General features: G+C 37.0%; 1 protein-coding gene across 1 annotated transcript; it reads left to right on the top strand.

Annotated features, from left to right (window-relative positions):
• Window positions 1–5686: 5686 nt before the first annotated feature.
• LOC139966250 (protein SSUH2 homolog) lies at window positions 5687–20845 on the top strand. The gene is made up of 11 exons (XM_071969091.1): window positions 5687–6008; window positions 6832–7005; window positions 8582–8651; window positions 9196–9325; window positions 10579–10764; window positions 11545–11607; window positions 12132–12235; window positions 13375–13467; window positions 14987–15089; window positions 15744–15848; window positions 17399–20845. The coding sequence occupies exons 1-11, from the start codon at window positions 5957–5959 to the stop codon at window positions 17543–17545; spliced, it is 1227 nt and encodes a 408-aa protein (XP_071825192.1). The 5' UTR covers window positions 5687–5956; the 3' UTR covers window positions 17546–20845.
• The last annotated feature ends 291 nt before the right edge of the window (window positions 20846–21136 follow it).

Below are 21136 nucleotides of genomic sequence, written 5' to 3'. Positions count from 1 at the left end.
TCTGCGTGGTCAGGAATATACCTGGACTTTGATCGGCTTTTATAGTATAATGAGATTTCAAATTGAAAGTAAGCAATATGAAATACTGATATCTAAACGATCATATCTAAACATGGCCAATCGTGTCTCTGAATAGCAAGATGCAGTGATATCGTTTAGCTATACACAACTGGCAAATTATTGAGTAAACAGTTTGTGTAATTTTTGATACGGCATCTGATACCAACATTTTATTTCAGTTCCTTAAGTTTACTCAATGTGTGGGGGCCACAGCACCCCCTCCCCCTTACTGGCAGATCATCCTGCACCCCTGCACCGCCGCTTTATGAAACTTCACACAAAAATATGTGTGTGTGTGTGTGTTAATTAGAACAGTATAGATCTAATGATAGACCTAATTTATGCACCATTTGCCGTCTAAACGTCTATTTTTGGTTTCTGGAAGGTATTCCTGATGAAGCAACCCTACATGGGAGTTGGCTTCAACAATCTCGGGTCCACCCCATCCTTCATAAAGTATTTGATTCACATATGGCCTTCCCATGAAGTTTCATACCCATATCTACATTAATTGGGAGTTTAGAATTTGGATCCACCTCCCCTCCCGTCCCCAAACACCCCGTCTCCCACACACCTTTGAAATCCTGTGCACTCAACTTCGCCGGACTGTGGCAAAGTCGATTCACAATGTTGTATTTTAACGATACAAGTTTTAAGTTTAGTGCAGCTTTCTCTGCCGTTCTCTACTCTTTTGAGTCTTCGTTTATCATTTATATTGGGGACGGGTGGGGGAGGGGGTGGGGGATACCGAATAATATTCAAATTATAGCTTGGTTATATACGGACACACGTAATAAACTACCAAATAGCTATCAACTTGCTTGGTGTATGCGGTTCTTTCTATTGACCCTAAGAACAAAGTTCATTCAAACAGTTAGTCATCTCTGTCAATACGATATTAATACCCATTAGTCGGAGTTTTACGAGAAATGTGAATGGGCAGAAACAAATCGCGGATAATAGATCATGGCTACCTTGTGCTCAACAACTCGATCCCTCTTAGCTTTAAGATGTGTTGGTGCGAGGCGAATTGATCCTATAAGGTAAGTTTATAAATCAATTAGGCTGATATCAATATAAAAAATATAAAATCATTCAAAATTACAAACCGATACAGCATTATAAACGTCGCATTTTAAATTGGACAAACATTACCTCAAGTGCGAACTTCCGAACGTGTGCAAGAATGGTGCCGAAGAAATGACTCAGTAAAAGATGCTTAGAATATTGTACAGAATTGGGCTCCAACACCATCTGGGGAGGAAATGCAGATATTCGGGGAAGGGGGGGGGGGGGGCACACGGAATAATCAACTTTTATTTGTTATAATATTATTTTATAAGCCATTTGTTATTATACTATTTTCTTTTCACATTATTTTTTACGGTTCAGATAGATATCATGAACAAAGAGGGGAAGGTGGGGGTGGGGGGGGGGTGGAAGGATTGTTCTGAGTCCGGATAACGAGGTTTTGTGTCTAGATGGGACAAGAGGTGGGGTGAAGGCAGAGGAAGGAGTGAATGGGGAGAGGGGGGGGGGAACTTGTGCTCTGAATCGATGCCTGGATTTTAGATTGGGAATATGAAGTGGATTGGGAGAAGGTTGCTTAATCTTTATTGCATATAGTTGTGCTTTACAACAGGTTGTCGTTTTTTTCATAACAGAATGGGCTATAGATGGTACTTGTCGATACTTATTCTAAGCAATCGTCACAAGACTGCTGCTAAGCACGAAATAAATGGCTCTCCTATAAAGACGATGAAGCCAACCAAAGACAAATCACACGGCTAAAGCAAATTTCAAACATCTCTTAGGAGTTTCCTTCTTGTTATAGTTTCACAATGAAAACTATATAACTTAACATTGTGTGTCTTAACTCATCCGCTTCAGAAAACGTTTTGCTAATTCATTCACAGATTTCAACACCCCGGTCAACAAAGAGAATCCACTGAAGATATTGCAATGCCCAGGTGAATATTTTTCCTTTCAGACCGGAGAAGGGTTGGGGGGGGGGGGAAGATGGAAAGGGGAGAGAGAATTAGGAGAAAGGGAAGGAGAGGGAGAGGGAGAAGAGATAAAATAGGAACAATCCTAAACATGCTTTCATCGCAATTAACATTGATATTGATTGATTGTCCATCCTATACAATATATCTCAGTACGGAAGTATATTTCTGTATTTGACAGAATATGCAAATAGTTATCCAAAACCTTCCACTAGAACTATCAGTGGCGTTCTCGGACGAAAGAACGCCACTGCACAAACTACTTTTGATAGTATGTAATTTCAAGATACTCATATGTCAAAACTTGGCATTTCATTGATTTAGTTTTCAACATATTTCGATGATAAATGTTGCTTTTGCAATGTCTTAGCTACATGTGTTCTTAAACATATATCTTACTTTGAAAGCACTATTGATGAAAATTGTGGCAATTTCTGTGTAGAAAACCTTTTGCTAATAATGGCGCAGTTTTCGAAACCTATTATGTCTACTTGAGTACGTGTTCCCTCAATTGATTACAAATTCTCTCGTTTGTATTAATAGGAATGATGTAGATACAATTAAGAAAGGTGTAGAAATCATAGTCTGCACACTTCCTTTTATTCTGGCCATTGAACACAAGCACTTAATAGTTGGGCTGGATGAAGGAAACTAAAGTACACAATGTTACAGGATAGTGATAATTTGAACCTTGCAGTGCAAATATTGACACACTTCCAGGTCGGTTTATTTCCTGTTGCTACAGGTTGTACTTGGTGAAATCATGAATTAAAAAATTCATCTTTATAGGAATATCAGGGGCGGATGCAGGATTTGTGACATGGGGGGGGTGTCTGACTGGTCCAGCCGCGCCTGAACGTAAGACTATCTAAGCGGAGCGCCACCATCGGTTGGCGCGGAGCGTACCAGAAAATTTTTGGCTTTACAAACCCCCCAGATGGCCGGAAACGGCACTTCCCGAGTATTCTAAGCTGCATGTACCTAGCCTGAAAATATGGATCTCATGTCTGCAATTTCTCAATTGATGAGAAAAAAACAATCTATGAAATATGGTAATACATATCAGATGAGTTGAGATGATACAAAAATCATAATGCCTTTAGCCCCCAATCCCCCTCCCGTTCCGTCAACACTGTTTGATGCAGGGCCGGATCCAGGATTCTGGAAGGGTGAGAGGTTTGGCCTCCAGTGGTCCTAGGGTCTAAGGGGAGTGGGTTTCCCTCTAACCATTGTGAAATTCTTGGATATTTAAGTACAAAAGGGAACCCCCCTTAATTAAGCCATGCAAAGCACCTCTCTCTCTTTTTTTCTCTTTTTTTTTGGCAGGGGGTGGGGGGTCCGGACCCCCTAGACCCCCTCTGAATATAGGCACCATGTCATAATCCTGTAGGTCTCTTGACTTAACTGTAGATACTTTAATATGAAAAACTAGGGTGCCCACAAATTTGTAGTACAGTGTGAACATATTTTCTTTATTGTAGATTTTTCATTAATTAAAGACTTTTTTTCTCCACCAAACCAGAAAGGTGTTTCATTCTCATGCATACTCAGTTTACATTTCTCATTCACTGTAAGTTAACTTGGATTTGATATAAGCATACAATCTGACACTCAATGGCACATATATTGGCTGTTTACAAGTCTATCCACGAGAAACTAACAGGTATGTTTAGTGTACATACACAACTATGATGGTATGTGGTAACATCACAGTGCTAATAGCCAAGATGTTCTTGAACAGGAGAAGGGTTCTGATGGTCTAACACTGTACCAATTTAATCCTTCAACTACTTTTTCTTGCCCATAATTGTTTGATTGGATACTACTTACAGTGAGATGGATTTTTATACCTAGAAATGTCTTCACGTCCTAACAGGAAAAAACTATGCCGAACATCATGAGTAAAATTTTTTGGACAATTTAAAAAAGTTACCTAAGAACATGTGAAGGGCACTGGTCATATAATTAAATACATTTGAGATCACAGTGTTTCATCGAACTTGAATTCTTATTTCTTTCAGGCTTGTTTTAATACTGTTTCTGCTAAATCGTCATCCGAGTGTCTCTGTGTCCTTACCAAATGAGTCAACCAGAGTCTTCCTACCCTCCTGAACAGCAGGGTGCTGCACCAGTGCAGATAGGGTTTGTATTAGACCAGCAACCACGCTATGGGCAGATGGCAGCACAACCCTCTGCACCTCCTCCTTACTACCAAGGTTTGGTTAAATACAAATATATTCTCTTGTATGCTCATCGAATAATCACAGCTATAGGAACCTGACAGAGAATTGTGAATGTTGTAAATGGCCCATTATAAACAAGAGACAGTCTTTGCTCTTCAAGTAATGGTTCTTTGGGCTGTTTACTCATTAAATTATTCAGAGGCACAATTAGCAAAACTAAACTCAAAGGTCAGTGCTGTAAGTGTAATTCGATAATAAAGTCGATGAAAATATCGGAAATCCTTATGTTTTGTACTTAAATGTTATGTACTTATCTTTGGTACTTATGTTATGTACAAGTTTATGTTTTGGACTTAAAGAACAATGCAGGGTTTGTTTTCCACTGTCAAATTGAACAAGAACACTGCATTTATTAAGAATTAAATATTTTGCTTTCTGCTTGTATGTTGTTTTCCCAGTTGCCCCTTATTTTTTGTAAACCATTATTGATTTCATCGGTTGATCTGCTTCTGACAGGCTACCACTTTCTTGGATTCTCTTTCTTTTCTTTGTATCTTTCTGAATCACTTTAATGTTTATAAGATGTCTTCCTATTATGATGTAAAATATATGAACTGAAATAAATCACATGGCTCTTGTTGTCTTTGTAAGATTGAACATTGTAAAAAGAAAAGTGGTTTCTTCTCTTTCATTTCAAATTTTTCAGTAATGGTGTTGTTAGAAATTTTAGTTTAAAAAGTTCTGCCATCTTTTCAGAAGTGAAATTCAAAAGTACACTGTAACATTTTATTTTTGGTTTTGTCTAGTCATCTAGCATACTCATTATTGATATTGTCTGTGTTGTTTATGCACTATGTATGTTCTATGTATGCACTATGTATGTTCTATGTATGCCTTTCAGAAGCTGACTGAAACCCTGAATAAGTAGTCAAAGTTGGGGAACGAAACATGAAATGGAAAAAAAAATATGCTAACAAGATAGAACATCCCAACATTGTTATCTTCTCAATGTTCAGTGATATAATTCATAGACAATTAATATCTACTTTTGCTTTAAATTCACTGCTTGAAATGATGATTTTTTTTCAAAAACATTGCTTTGAATTATATACCTCCATCAGTAGGTCAAGCCTTTATGAGGGTATTATTTAGCCAGTACAACATTCACACAACTTTGTACATGCAAAAAATAAAACAGTGTATTCCAATATAGACAAAATTTAGAGCCTTCACAATTCCTAAGCAAAATGTGAACACTTGAGTATTTCCTGTATGTTATGACAAAGAAGCGCAAGACTGTATCAGTTGAATATCAGAGCTCAAATTGCTTTTGTCTTTGTTTCAGTCATGTAAATATCAATGAACTTCCCCTTCCTGCCAACTTCCCACACATCTTCCTTATTACATTTCAAATATCCTTGTCATTCTACAGTCCTATGGGGATGTACTTTCTGTAAATTTGGCTCAGCTCATAGGAATTTACTTCCTTTACCTATAAGACATGACACTTCTGCTGCTAGCAAAAGGATGCTTCATTCTCTGCATTCAAGTCAATTGACATGTGAAATATATATAGTGACTCAATGCATGACTTGTTACAATGCTTGTGTCGACCGGTTTATTAATGTTACTTTATAAACAAAGCTGCTGGACATGTAAGATTTTATTTATGACAACTTTGTGGTCTTTGTTCTAGGACAAGAGGCAATGGCGATGCCCCCTCAACCATACGGGACAGCGGATCAACAGGCATTTACTCGTAAGTACCCATCAAACACTCCGTACATAAGGAAATCAATGATTCATTAAATAACAGACACGTCTGTGTATCTCTCTGCACTAGGTCCATTGTATAAGGTCATCACTGTAATATCAATACATGTTAGAAACAGTCAAGTATAACATTAAGTATCATATATATCATAGTAGAAATATTATTCTGTTACTTTTCATCATTTATATCATATCTTGGGTTCAGTTTGTGTCACTATTTCCATGTTTGATATTCTGACTTGTCATAATGCTTTAAAGATTTGAAAAGTTTAATATCTTGCAATTTGATATTCTGAAGGGTTGTGCAGTTAGCTGTATGTTGCATTGCATTTGAAAACATATTAGGGTGGAGACCAAGGGTTTGTCAGCAGGGATGCCGCTGTGGGGTCTAGGGTACACTAGAAAATATGGAGGGGTACAAAGAATGTTGTAAATCATTTTCATAATTTAGTTTAGGAAAGCTAGAGAAATATAAACAGAAGGACAGATTCTTGTCAGGGCCTGACCTGGTTAAAACGTCTTTGGCGGATTAATTGGTACGGTTGGGGTATCAAAGCATGTTTTAGTTATTATTGAGCAATTTCAATTCAAAGTTATTTTTTGATACTGTAGATAATTGACAGAATGTTAGGTGACCACATAATGTTGGACATCTACAATAAAAAGCAACACTATTTCCATCAAAGATAAGTGCCGTATTATATCACCAAAATAGGAAAACCACAAGCCCTTTTATCTGTGGACAGTGTTGCTCTTGAATACAATTAAGCAAATATTCAGGTTACGTTGCTCATTCATGATTTCTCCAGCTTGGCAGCCAAATCATGCATCCGACGCTGGTCCCAGCTACCAGGGTAATGATATACACGATACTGACCCAGAGGATAATGATGACGATGAGGCTCCACCAAGCAACCTTCCACCCCCGGACGTTAATTCCTTTGAGGCTCCACCCGGTTACGAACAATCGGGCGTCGCTGCTGGTAAGGTAGATGGTAGTTAAGTTGGTTGGTGTGTCGGCAATCATGGGTAGCTAACAATGAAGGCAATAATATAGCTCGAAACCATGAACTCTGTTTTGTTGACACTACAGAAGCTACATCCTGTATGATATATTAATAACAACAGTAATGGTTCATACTGTGTGTCTCACACACGTTAATGATAGACCCAGTGTAAATATAACATCTTCTGTGTAATTATATTGATGTTTTACATAGTACATCCACAGCCAAGTATTCTCTGTCCACGTGCAACTGGAGTATTATATTTATGTTTTTATTTTCTACCAGATATATAGCAAGTGCTTCATATAGTTGTTGGATTTAATTTTACAAGTTGTTTCTGGTGAATGAAGTTGCTTGATATTTACTTCGTTCCTCGCTTACCTGTCTCCCCACAACCTTGATACCGCTGTGTCGTTTTACATTTTTGAATTGGTGAAGGTGTAAGTGTATTGTTTAATACATTGCTACTCCACACATAAACATTGTCATTTTACATCAGGGGATGAGATCATCTGTGATGTCTTCATTTCTGGGCACCCCATCGGCCCTCTTTACGACTGCAAACTTAAATATTTATTCTTGGCTTGCACATAGAGGTTACCAAATTCATAAAATTCATTATAATTTACATGAAAAGCATCATGTTTGTATTTAGTGAAGAATAATCAGACTTCTAGTTACATTTTCATCTAAAAATACTTGTTCCAAACTTAGGCATTTGACCATGACCCTTGAAACATAGAAGCACCAGGTCCAAAACACTGAGAGGTCTGTAAAATGTCAACCCTTTCCTTTCAATGGACAGTGTAGGTACTAACTTTGATATCAATATTGTGGGGGTGAGAGGTGGGGGGGGGGAGGTGGGTAAGGTCAGCAATTATGTGTCCCTGGATGTTGTGACAGAAATATGAGACACCTTACTCTCTTATTGCCCACACCATTGTGACAATTTGGTTAAATGTCACCTTAATTGCCGTGGCATGTTTTGACACCATCATTCCATGAAGCATGACTGTTAACACAGAATACCTAAGAGTGACCTTAATTGCAATGGCATGTTGGGACACCATCATTCCATGTAGCATCACTGTTTCACAGAATACCTACGAGTCACCTTAATGGCAATGGCATGTTGTGACACCATCATTCCATGTGGCATGTTGTGACACCATCATTCCATATGGCATGACTGTTTACACAGAATACCTAAGAGTCACCTTAATGGCAATGGCATGTTGCGACACCATCATTCCATGTAGCATCACTGTTTCACAGAATACCTAAGAGTCACCTTAATGGCAATGGCATGTTGTGACATCATCATTCCATGTGGCATGTTGTGACACCATCATTCCATATGGCATGTTGTGACACCATCATTCCATGTTGCATGTTGTGAAACCATCATTCCATGTGACATGATTGTTTCACAGAATACCTTCTGCTGATCATTAGGTACATATTTACAGCGCCTTATTAGTGCATGACAATTCACCCTCTATAGTAAAACAGCTGTGATTGACCTGTTGGATGTCTTTTTAACAATTAACAGGAGCTCCATTACCACCACCAGCCTACCAACCACCAGACGAAGCTAGCAGCCCCATGCAAACATTTACAGGGTAAGGATGACAAAATTTCTGGAAAATAGATATTAAGGGGATTTAAGATTGCCTGGTTCCAGTATGCTGCTATATTTCTCCACTATGACAAGGGTCCTTATTAATTGGCAGTCTAGTCTTCTGAACTTGTAAATTAGTATTGTTAATGAGTAAATGTCAAACTTATAAACAAGCCGGGGAAGTCATTGCCATATCTGTCTGTTGTTACCCTCACAGTGGAATCTTTCTGTTGGATTATAAGTCTTCGAAGGAGTATAATATATATGGAAACTAGGAAAAGAAGGGTTGAATGGGATTTTATGGTCTTCAGCTTTCGATGCAATTAAAGCATTACCTCTTAAGCAATAAATTTGTCCAAATTCACCTAGAACAAAGAGAAATTTACCTTCCTATATTTTTTTTAATAATCTTAGTGAATAAAACAACACATTTAAAATTTTTTTTTAATATGCTTAGTGGATGAAACTGAAAGCTGTTTTTTATTTATTTTAATAAGCAGCGTCAATAAACGTGAATTTTTAAAATATTTTTATTCCCCTATTAGTGTCGGAACTATGAATGTGCAGCAGGTACGAGACGCAATCTGTGCTTACGCTGACAAGCAATGTTGCTATGGCACCGGTGCTGCGGAGAGAATGGTATTTGAAAAAATGGACCCAAGCGGCGGACTTCATGTAAGTGTCAGAAAATAAGCAGTCAATAGAATGAAAATGTTAGAAAGCATTGAAAATTGAAGGGTATACAAACCCAACGATTCCTCTATAATCTAATAGGACAGAGATCTTTGTGAAGAACAACAACTCACCCATACACCTGCCAAGGCAAATGTTGTTCCATTTTGGAAGATATCCTAGTTTACAAGACATGCCTGGGAGCTGTGATGTTGTAAATCTGTGATGTCATCAATGCAATTAGGATCTGAAACTGTTAACTTTCTCTTTGGTTGTCATACTTTCAAGATAGAATGTTACCAGTGCTGACACTGAACCATCATTAAGCTCATGTTAAGACTTAAAAGGTTCAGTAATTTAGATCTCGAAACATTGCAAAACGCATTACCGTAAAATAAATGTTGTGATGAATAAATGTAAAGCAATACTTTCTTGATGTGCAGTGTCAATATATGTGGACTTAAGGAGCCTACACCAAACAATGAAAAATATAGCAAAACAAAAAACAGAACATGCAGAAAAAAAGCAGAACATAAATTCATCGCTGAGCATTTCGATCTATCACATCAAGTTCTTATTGAAGTGAGCAGATGTCTGTTTGTCGACTCAGAGGCAGTCAAATTCAAAATTCATATTTCCACCAGTTTTTTCAGATTAAATATGTGAGATAATATCATCATTTGGTTTAGTTTGATCAACACTCGTTTTTCCTCTATTTGATCAACTTGCCACAATTCACAGTTCAACTAAAAGAAAACCATTTTTGTTGCATTTTTGTCAGCATATGGTGCATGTTGAAATATAGACATACTTGTCGTTAGGGTTCTTTGGGAATCAAACTCATTTCCAAAATGGAACTTTGGTATCATATGCCACCTCAGTTGTTGGAAAATTAATTCGAAAAACTTACACAGAATTAATCCAGAAATGAATAAATGAGGACAAAATAAAACAAGAAAGAAAGAAATATTTATTCATTGCATTTCAATTGTTGCAGACAATTGTTTCTGTGTGAGGCTCTGTGATTTCTAACTCTGGTGTCAGGAGCAACAAAGCAGTTGTTTAACCACATAGATCTTTCAGTGAGATACAGCTATATCCAATTTTGTATGAATATTACATGGTACGACATTGGTAGCATTTTGCCAGTGACTTATGTTCTAATCATGTTCTAGCACTATATACTTCATCTAAAAATGAAAAAAGAGAAAACCAAAAACCAAACTAATACTAGGCATTGAAATCTCTTTCCACAGTATCAACTGGAGAGTTTCACCGAGACCAGGAGTACTAGCTGGGAACATCTACCCTACAGAGGTGGTCCTATAGATGGCCCCGATTGCGGGCTTGCTCCAGCTGTCTGGGATATCGCCTGCTCCCCTTTCAAACTTTTTGACAACCATGACAAATTGATAGAGATCCCTCATACCAGTAACATCAAGGTAAATACTCGTAACTCTTTCCGCTTTTTGATCTCTGTTTGGAAAGGATGTATTTTAGGGTCGATTAAACGGCAGATCCAATGTGACTCTCCACCATTTGAACAGAGAGTTCTGTCATATCGGTGCTAGATTGCATCAGCTGTACTGTTTTAACGATCTCAGAATTCTGTACATTTTACTGTATTATGTAACATTCAAGTGTATGGAAGGTAAAACTCTTACTTGCTGTGGCCAGTGAATTGGGTACAAAGTTTCACTGCGACTGTTCCATATATTCTATTTGGTGCCCAACCGTGACATAAATGGTTTAATGCGCATCTTAAAGGATATACCCATGTAGTTGTATAATTATTCTTACCTCCCATCTCAAGATGTATTGTAGAGTGTACAAGGAATGGTCTGAGAGTGAGGTATACAGCAAATATACTGCGTTGCATTATGGTCATCCTTATACAGTAGTGTCACATAAGAAATATTTGTAAATGGCTTATTTCAATCTTATGTTCAACCTTATGTTCAATCTAATGTTCAATATTATGATCAATATACCCATTGTGGTACATATACATTACCTATATAACAGTGCCTACCTAAATACAGTTTAACTAGCAATGTCTTTTCTTGACTAAGAATTCAAGCATTTAAATTGATTGTACCTTTCTCAAATGCAGGGAACAAAATGAATGAAGGATTAAGTATGGTGCATACATGTTTTTAGTTTTCTTACAAGTCTCATTTTTATCGTTGAATATTTATTTATTTTTTCTCCTCGTATTATAGGTTTGCCATAACTGTACTGGACGTGGCTTTGTACTATGTCCTCGTTGTCACGGTCGAGGAAGGGTAAGCTATCCCTTGAAGAGGTTTCCTAAGTTGTATGATTCTCATACTGTATTTCTCATTTACGTTTAGAGGAAAATCCTTTGTGGTCAGGGTTGCCTGTGTGTTCTTTGGATTCTATTTGTCTAACACTAATATCCTGTGAAAATGCAGGTCAATTAGATTGACGTGTCACGTTTCACTTTGAATAGTGACGAAAAGTTACAGACGTTGAAAGTTCTGATTATCTGATATTAAAAGTGATTGTAAGGGGGGGGGGGTTGGGGGAGGGGCAGGGGCAGGGGCAGGGGCAGGGGAGGGTGGGGAGACAAGCTGGGCATTGGAAATGGCAGAGTGGAGAAGCAATTTCCTGAGACAATCTGGTACAAAGAAGGACGTGGTGGTGTTAAAGTTATTCAACATAACCGGGGTCCTTTAAATGGTTCAGTAGGTATTGTTTCCAGAAACGTTATAGAAATGTAAGAGCAACTTTGAAAAGTGTCAAGGGTCTCTTTCTTCTCATTGTTTGTTTGTTTTTGTTGAACCAGGTTACTTGTTTTTCTTGTAATGGAAGCGGCCATAGCACCTATCAATCTCAAGGAAAGACCGAAACAAGAACCTGCTCTTCCTGTGGCGGTAGCGGCAATACAAGGTGAGTGAACTCCTCTACTGGTAACTTCAATTTACAACTATTAAAATCTTGCAATTGTGGCAATAGTTACCAACAGCTTTCTGAGTACTTGTATAGGCATAGATTCAACTTTCTTTTTCTCCGTGAGGTTATACTAGTAACCTTTTTGAAGCAAGTTTCGATTCCAGCTTTTGCAAAACTTATAAAAAAAGATTAAAAATCTGAGTGGTAGACTAAAACTTTTGAAGCAATCATAGGTTCAAGTTTCTTGTTTAGAGTGGTGTCCTTAACTATTTCCTATTCAATTATCGAATTTCCTTTTTTTTTGGCAGTTGTTGCATAACTTTATATGAATCACTGATGTCAGTTGATTGTTTTCAAAGTGGTCGGAATAAAAAAAAAATTAAAACAGTCATCAATTCCCATTTTTGGGGGTTTGTTTACTCTTTTTTTTGTAAATTACGCTTTTCTTTAATTAAGCATCGATTATATGACTGGTAAAATTAAATGACAGCTAAGTAAATTGGAAGCTGGGGTGACCCCAGATTAATCTCAATCAAATCTTCAATATCAAACTAAATCGTATATATTTATGTCTACATTTGAGTCTGCATCTATGTATGCATTTATGTATGCATCTATGTATGCATTTACGTCTGCATCTATGTATGCATTCACGTCTGCATCTATGTATGCATTCACGTATGCATTTATGTATGCATCTATGTATGCATCTATGTATGCATTTGTGTTTGCATTTATGTATGCATTTATGTGTGCATTTACATATGCATATATGTATGCATTTATCAGGCAAAAGCTTTTTCCGCGAATTCACAGATTCCCGTGATTTCTTTTCTACCTCCCCGATTAACACCTCTCCACATCCGTGAATTTCTAACAGCAGCGTTACTGTATGATTTGATCCTTTGTTCTCATGTTTGTTTGTCATTATCGATGCATTGCATGTGTTGCATTATGTTAGTATTCCTGTTTGGCTGTTACTTTTCTACGTATCGTCTTTGGAAGAAAATGCCTCTCCGAGTTTTGAAAATTCCCGTGGTTGCTTTACCATTTCAATGAAAATCCAAGGGAGCTTCTAACTAAGACCAATGTCCCCCCGGTTAAATCAATGAGGAAGTGTTTGCTTTGATTCGCAGATGTGGCAGGTGTGGAGGCCGTGGGAGGATCACTTGTCCCATATGCGAGGGTTTCGCCAAGCTGCGATGGTACATACAACTTAAGGTGCAATAGTAAGTAGTAAAGTGGTGTTAATAACACCAAATTGTTCATTTAAATGTTGATCTTTTGGTCCCTTTCATTGTAGATTGTTGTCATTCTTTAACTCATTTATATGAAAGTAGAAGATACTGTGTAACATAGATCTACAATAACATAAGGGTGGCGGGGGGGGGGGGGGAGGGTAGGGTAGGAGGGAGTGAAACTATGTTTGCTGTAAATATTATTGCAACACACATCAAGCATGAGAGATGTTTAACTTGCTCAATTTCAGATTACAGTTTATATTCATAGCTCTTTATTGCAGTAGTCTTCCTCCCCAAAAGGTGTAAGGCTTTTGGCACTTTATAATAGCAACTAAAAATTGAAGTTGTTAACTCTGTCCAAAGAACCCTTGTTGATATGTAGATTTTCATGTTAACAGTTGACCTCTACAAAAGGTATATGGCCATTTTAGAAGGTACCCATGTACCAGGAATGAAATAACTAATTATAACTTATCTCTTATTATATATATATTGTTGAAGTTTGGGGTAGGGGGTCCCACAATCAGACGTCACTTTATGTGGATGAATCCCGCGGTGATTGTTTTGGGGATTCCCCGAAAGTCATAGCATGTGACTATCACAGAAGGAATTAGGCCTTTCTTTTTGTGTTCGCCCGGTTTTTAGCTGCTTTGGTCCTCGTTGGTCAAACATTGATAATTGACCGAGTTTGTCAAACAGGCCGATGGGTATGAATTTCACTTTGGTTCAGAGACCAAGCTAGATCGGTTTCTCCTCTCGTGCTCTGTTGTAAGCAGGGCTTGCATCATTAGCAGCCTTACTTTTAGTAGGGCTAGGGTTATTCATAGTTATATTAGGTTAAATCTTCATATATCATATAGTGCATAAGATAGATATTTTGGATGATCCGGGTACCATAGTACCAGCATTTGGGTGTCCACAGTGATCTCAGACATCTGTCATATGAATTGATCAATTAGAGGGTCAGTGGAATGAAAAAGAGACTTTTGACTTTTCATAGTTAGATTTCTCACTATAATTTATCTCTGTTTGACAGATGGAGATAATATGGTTTAAGTCTCTCGTAACTGAGTTTAGAACTTCTCAATGATTCAGTTACCTTTAAGGACATACTTGGAATGCCTTTTGCCAATGGGATGAAATTTTCTGCAAAATATTTGTTTTCTTTTTTTGTGTTTTTGTTTCCCCCTTAAAAATTTAAAATGTGTTTGTTTAATTAAGGTCATTGATTTTCTCTTAAGTATGATGTCCTTCATGAATATGTGAATAAAAAATTGATTATCATCTTTTAGATGAACGGTTTGCACATTATGGAGTTTTCGGTTGTAAATTGCAGTGTCTAATATCCGGATGCTTTCTTTAAATAATATTAATTGGAAGATGTCGATGCTGGTTAAGTGTATACGTGTAAGTTGGTATAACAGAGGTGCTTGTTTTATGTTTGTGTGTTGTTACATGGCATTGCTCAAAAAAAAGTTTTCACTTTGTATTATTTTTATTCTTCCTGTATTAATAATGTGGAGGACTTTATACATGAACCTACAGATCTGCCAGACGAACTGATTCGTGACGTCTCTGGGAAATCAGTCTTTGAACAAACGCTTCCGTATGTAAGTGGAGACTTTCAGTTCTTCTGCTCTTTGCATATACTGAAAGAGAAAATAAGTTTGATATAAAGGAAAGTTTCATAGATTTACCTCTTTATTTAAAGGGAGAATGAAGAATCTACTTTACAACAACGGATAACTGACTAAGAAAAAAGTAAAAAACTTGAAACAAAGCAAAGTAATGCTGGCTAGAATGATGTTTCAACCAGGTGACCTTGGGGTGACACCAGCTGACTGGCACCCCATCCTTCATCCATCCGTCCTCACACCAAGAAATAAATATATGCAGATGGCCAAAAACTCGGGACTGGATTTTTGCTCACATAAATCAACTTCAGGGCTTGCATTCCCAGACAACACTGGTTCAAATCTTGTACTAGTCAAAATTTAAAATTGGAATTTATTTTATAATTTTTGGAACTGCAGTTGGTCAGACTGGTTCTAGAGGAGTAACCCTAACATTGTACGTATATATGCTAATTTACTGTGATTACTGCAAGTGCAACTGTAACTGATAACATCTAACCATATATTTGTCTAGTCTGAACATCACTAGGTTGCCATGAAAACTGCAATGATTTGATATGCATCAAATATTTGTTCAAACATATTTTTTAAGTCCAGTCGTCTGTTTATATATTCTTTTTTCTTCTCCAGGTGTGGCCGATTTCTCAGTATGAAGTTCCTGAGATAAATGAGAATTCTTTCAGGATTGTGGAAAGACATAGGAATGCTTGGCCTGAGTCTAAGCTATTACAACAGGTAAGACCGTTTACTTAAAGTTCTACGGACACCTGGTCAAATTGCCGCCCCATATTCAGTACATTTGTAGTGTGTGATAGTCGCATTCAAAATCTGTTGACATTTTTTTGACAAGCTCTTTTTTTCCAAGATATACACATTTGAAGTTTTAATAAATCTCATTAAATATGTGCAAATTATGACGTGTAGAGTGTTGCGCTTGTCAAAATTTCTTATTTTAGCTCTGAATAAGTAAACCCGTAATTACAAGCCCACATATATAATTTGAATAATGTGATGTTCCTCTTTTCATTGAAGACAATAAAATATTTCAAGAAATCGCCTTAGGCCAAGAACCTGTGTGCAGTGTCCCTGAAACAAAGGTTGTGAAAACAAAGGAATAACATAGCAGAAACTTAGGTTTGAAGTTTGGCAATTTAGTATATTTAGCAAGTTTAGTGCCAATTTTAAACTAACCATGGTCCTAAACATGTCTGTATAAAAAATATACTGTTTCTTAGTGTCATTACTGGAACTTTATTCTTTCACCCTAAAAGTTTTTATAAATATAACATTTAACGTATTTGATAAATCAATATTTCATCACAGGCCTAAATACATATGAAAAGAAATTTATTTCAGTTACAATTCTTAACTTGTTTATGTCCCAAACCTTTTTTAAACATATGAGTGGCCAAGACTGACATGCAGCTTAGGAATGATGCCTGTGTTAATCTGTCCATAGTTATTTTGATGTGTACTTTGTAAAATGGTTTCTTTTGAAACATGATACAAAACATATCAATCAAATCTTGGTAACTAAAATACCATCATACTGCTACTTGGAGTTTCACGGGTAAGGCTCGCATACCGATCATCAGGCAACTGAACTGATCAACACGGGCTATCTCGGTTTCAGGCGTGTGTGTTTACGGTTGCCAACAGCGCGATAACAGCTGGCCACCATTATATGTGATATATATATTTAATATATATATATATATATTATATATTTTTTTTGGGGGGGGAGGGGGTCAGGGGAGGAGGGCTACTTTATGTTATGTCTCAAATCTGGTGTTCAAGTTTGCAATTGAGTGTGTACTTTCTAATTTGGTTTCCATGGATTAAAACAAACCTGTTAAGGAGGGGGGGGGGTGGGTCTTCTTTTTAAATGTTTCTTATCAACCTGGTAAAGAGTTTTTAAATCCTGAGTATTCAAGTTTCCCATAGGTTATGAGTTTGTACTTTGTGAAATGGTTTCTTTTGTATTATGTTACATACCAAACCTATTACTAAACCATTTATAAATCCTGCATGCTCATGTTTTCCATAGATATTGTGAGGTGTGGGGGGGGGGGGTTCCATGTTTTCCATGTTCCAGGTTCCATGTTTTCCGTAGATATTGTGAGGGAGTGGGGTGGGGGTTCCATCGTAACATGTTATGCATCAAGTGTGGTGAGGAATTAATTCTGAGAATACATCCTGAGTGTTCAAGTTTGCAACAGATATATGAGGCTTTACTTTGTAAGATGGTTTCAAACTCCTTGAATCTATTTTCATTCTATGTACAGAGGCAGATTTTACGATCCGTACCAATAACGGAGGTTAAGTATATGTACAAGCAAGAAGGAGGTCGTTTCTGGGTCTATGGCAATGAACATGAAGTACACTGTCCTGAATACCCACAACAGTGTTGCTGGGGTTGCACTATCCTTTAAAATAAAAATACTGTTTACTTGAAGTAGTAGTATTTAAGTGGTAGAAGTAGCTTCCTGAATACCCACAACAGTGTTGCTGGGGTTGCACTATCCTTTAAAAATAAAAATACTCTTTACTAGTAGTATCTATGTGGTAGAAGTAGCTAACTGAATACCCACAACAGTGTTGCTGGGGTTGCACTATCCTTTCAAATAAAAATACTGTTTACTAGTAGTAGTAGTATCTATGTGGTAGAAGTAGCCCACTGAATACCCACAACAGTGTTGCTGGGGTTGCACTATCCTTTAAAAATAAAAATACTGTTTACTAGTAGTATCTATGTGGTAGAAGTAGCTAACTGAATACCCACAACAGTGTTGCTGTTGTTGCACTATCCTTTAAAATAAAAATACTGTTTACTAGTAGTATCTATGTGGTAGAAGTAGCTAACTGAATACCCACAACAGTGTTGCTGGGGTTGCACTATCCTTTCAAATAAAAATACTGTTTACTAGTAGTAGTAGTAGTATCTATGTGGTAGAAGTAGCTTCCTGGATACCCACAACAGTGTTGCTGGGGTTGCACTATCCTTTAAAAATAAAAATACTGTTTACTAGTAGTATCTATGTGGTAGAAGTAGCTAACTGAATACCCACAACAGTGTTGCTGTTGTTGCACTATCCTTTAAAATAAAAATACTGTTTACTAGTAGTATCTATGTGGTAGAAGTAGCTAACTGAATATCCACAACAGTGTTGCTGGGGTTGCACTATCCTTTCAAATAAAAATACTCTTTACTAGTAGTAGTAGTAGTATCTATGTGGTAGAAGTAGCTAACTGAATATCCACAACAGTGTTGCTGTTGTTGCACTATCCTTTCAAATAAAAATACTGTTTACTAGTAGTAGTAGTAGTATCTATGTGATAGAAGTAGTTTACTGAATACCCACAACATTGTTGCTGGGGTTGCACTATCCTTTAAAAATAAAAATACTCTTTACTAGTAGTTGTAGTATCTATGTGGTAGAAGTAGCTTTTTAACTTTTTAGCCTGTAAATATCTCCAAGCAACTTAGTAAAATCTCATAGCCTACATATCTATATATTAGCAGCTGAAATGGCGTTGTCACTTGCAGGTCATTGAATGATAGTGGAGTAGATGTGTAGCTAATTACATATACTTATAAGACTAAAAAATGTGACCTACATGGCATGATAATAGAGGAGTAAATGTGTAACCGTCATATCTAGATATTATGTTTTTAATTGTGTAACCTGCATTTAATTATAGTAACAGCATAAATGTGTATCTAGTAACGATACTTATTAGAATTTAAAATGTGACCTGATTGGCATGATAATGGAGGAGTAAATCTGTAACCTGCATATCAATACATTAGCATTTTAAATTGGTCCTGCATGCAATTGTATATGGTAACAGGGTAAAATTTAGCCTATGCATATATTTCCTTTTTTTTCTTTCTTTTTTATTTAGAGCATGGTGATTATGCAAAAATCATTTTTCCTGCAAGTGGATTTTTGAACTTTTTTTATGTGTAGATTCCATGACTTTAAAAATCATAATATTATTTTATTTTATATTATATTAGGGTTTCATTTCAACAAGGGCAGGGCAAACTACTGACATTATCGCACAAACGTTTTACCTGCCAGAGGCTTTCGGCAACTTTTTGTTTTGGTATATTCTGTGAACAAAAAAGCTTGTGTTAATTTTATCATCTGAGTGATGCTATTACTGCCTTTGTGTATTGACATACCCTGTCAGGGAAGGTAAGAGTGTCCACCCCCTCGAATTATGACCGTTATGATGGGGCATTAAATGGCAATTCTGTTAGCAGGAAAAGGGGCAGGGGTGGCAAAATGACATGCCTTGCTTGGTATTTTGAATACCCATGGAAAGGAAGAGTAGGTTTGATATGAGTTTAGTATTTCCCAAGGGTTATCAAGGCAACAGAACACCAGTGACATCCCGATCCATGTGATGATCATTAGGTGAACACTGGCATATACCAAGCCTTCTCCTTCCAGTGAGTGTTCTCAGAGTTAAGAGGCAGGCGTGTAGTTGCTGCACCCATTCCCCCATCCCACGGACCAGTGTCTACCTTAGCATCTGACCACTTTCTTGAAAACTGAAAGGGAGGTGAAGGCCCCCCCCCCCCCATCCAGGTCCATTTGCATCGGAAGGGTTACAAATGAGATACTGTAATGCTATCGAACACTAAGAGTTAATTCAATGGTATCACACAAGTATGTCACAAGTTGTAACATGTGCAAAGTCTTTTGTGAGTTTCTGTATATATGGTAAGACTGTACTTACCTGTAACCAGCGGAATTGACTGCTCTGTATGTTATATCAATGATTTGGTTTTTATATTTCATACCTGAAGCAGGACCCTCTTATTCAATGTATTGTCTCCGCTCAAATGCACAAGAAAGTTTTGTTGCTAGCTTTAAGTTTTGCATTAAGTTTTGATGTCATACCTGACACCTGATGCCTCCAGAAACAGTACTTCATATGCAGATTAACCTATAGCCCTATCTGTAATTGCATGAAGGAATCAGGGTGGAAGTGATTAATGTCAGCTCTTGGGAATAGTTCCACATCTAGCCAAGTCATTTCACTACTACAACAAGGCAAGTCAAGCACCTGGACAAGTCGAGTCAACACCATTCCACACCATTCAACACCATTCATGATGAGAGTTCAAATGAGATATTTTTGTAAAAACTTACATTCAATTTTAAAGCTGCCGATTTTCCACAGGAACAATCGTGAATGGATTCTTATTAAAATGCGACTGTTTGAAGGTTATGTCACTATTATCAATTTGTCTGTCTGTGGTAATCAGATGGCAAAATTGTTAGTCAAAGTAAAGACTTAGTGGATTGTAGTTGTTAAAGTTAAGTATGTTATAAGATACATATACAGTTGGGGTGAGTGAATTGTATATTATGGAAATGAGAATAAATTATTCTTTATCCCATAACCCCCCCCCCTCCTCCCTAGTTGACATGCGCCCAGGGCTGTGTCCTTCTCACTCCCTCTCGCCAGGCCTTTCATGCATGTATGAATTGAATTCGAGTCACCGATTCACCTTGTTACAATACTAGTACTTGTGGAAATATTTCATGTGAAAGTCACCAAAGATGCTTGACTGAATGTGTTGAAGATATAGTGTATGTTTCTAAGTTATAATTTTACCTTTCAGACTTTTTACTGCCTGATGTTTTACAAATTTCATTCCCTTTTTCAACTTATATTTTGTATTGCATTAAACATTAGTGACATAGTAACATAAATATTGTGTTTTCTTTCTTTTGATTCTATTTCCTGTTTTTACTGTTTAAGTGGACAGTATCCAAAATTCAAAAGATAAATGCTATTACACAGTTCATAAATATGCCAATCTGACAATTCAAGTTTGTAAATGAATCGATACCTCTATATGTGTGTATGTTTATGACGTCATGATTGTGAAATACGAACTGAAAAAAGAACACGGTGGAATCTGGATCCACCAAAGACGAAAACTGTATCCGGTATAGGTCGATAGAGGTCAACGTTTGAACCTCTTGTAGATATAACTCTAC

Source organism: Apostichopus japonicus, chromosome 4, assembly GCF_037975245.1.
Source record: "Apostichopus japonicus isolate 1M-3 chromosome 4, ASM3797524v1, whole genome shotgun sequence".
NCBI classification, from domain to species: Eukaryota; Metazoa; Echinodermata; class Holothuroidea; order Aspidochirotida; family Stichopodidae; genus Apostichopus; species Apostichopus japonicus.
The sequence above is the reverse complement of the archived record's forward strand: the minus strand, read 5'-3'. Positions and strand labels throughout refer to the sequence as shown.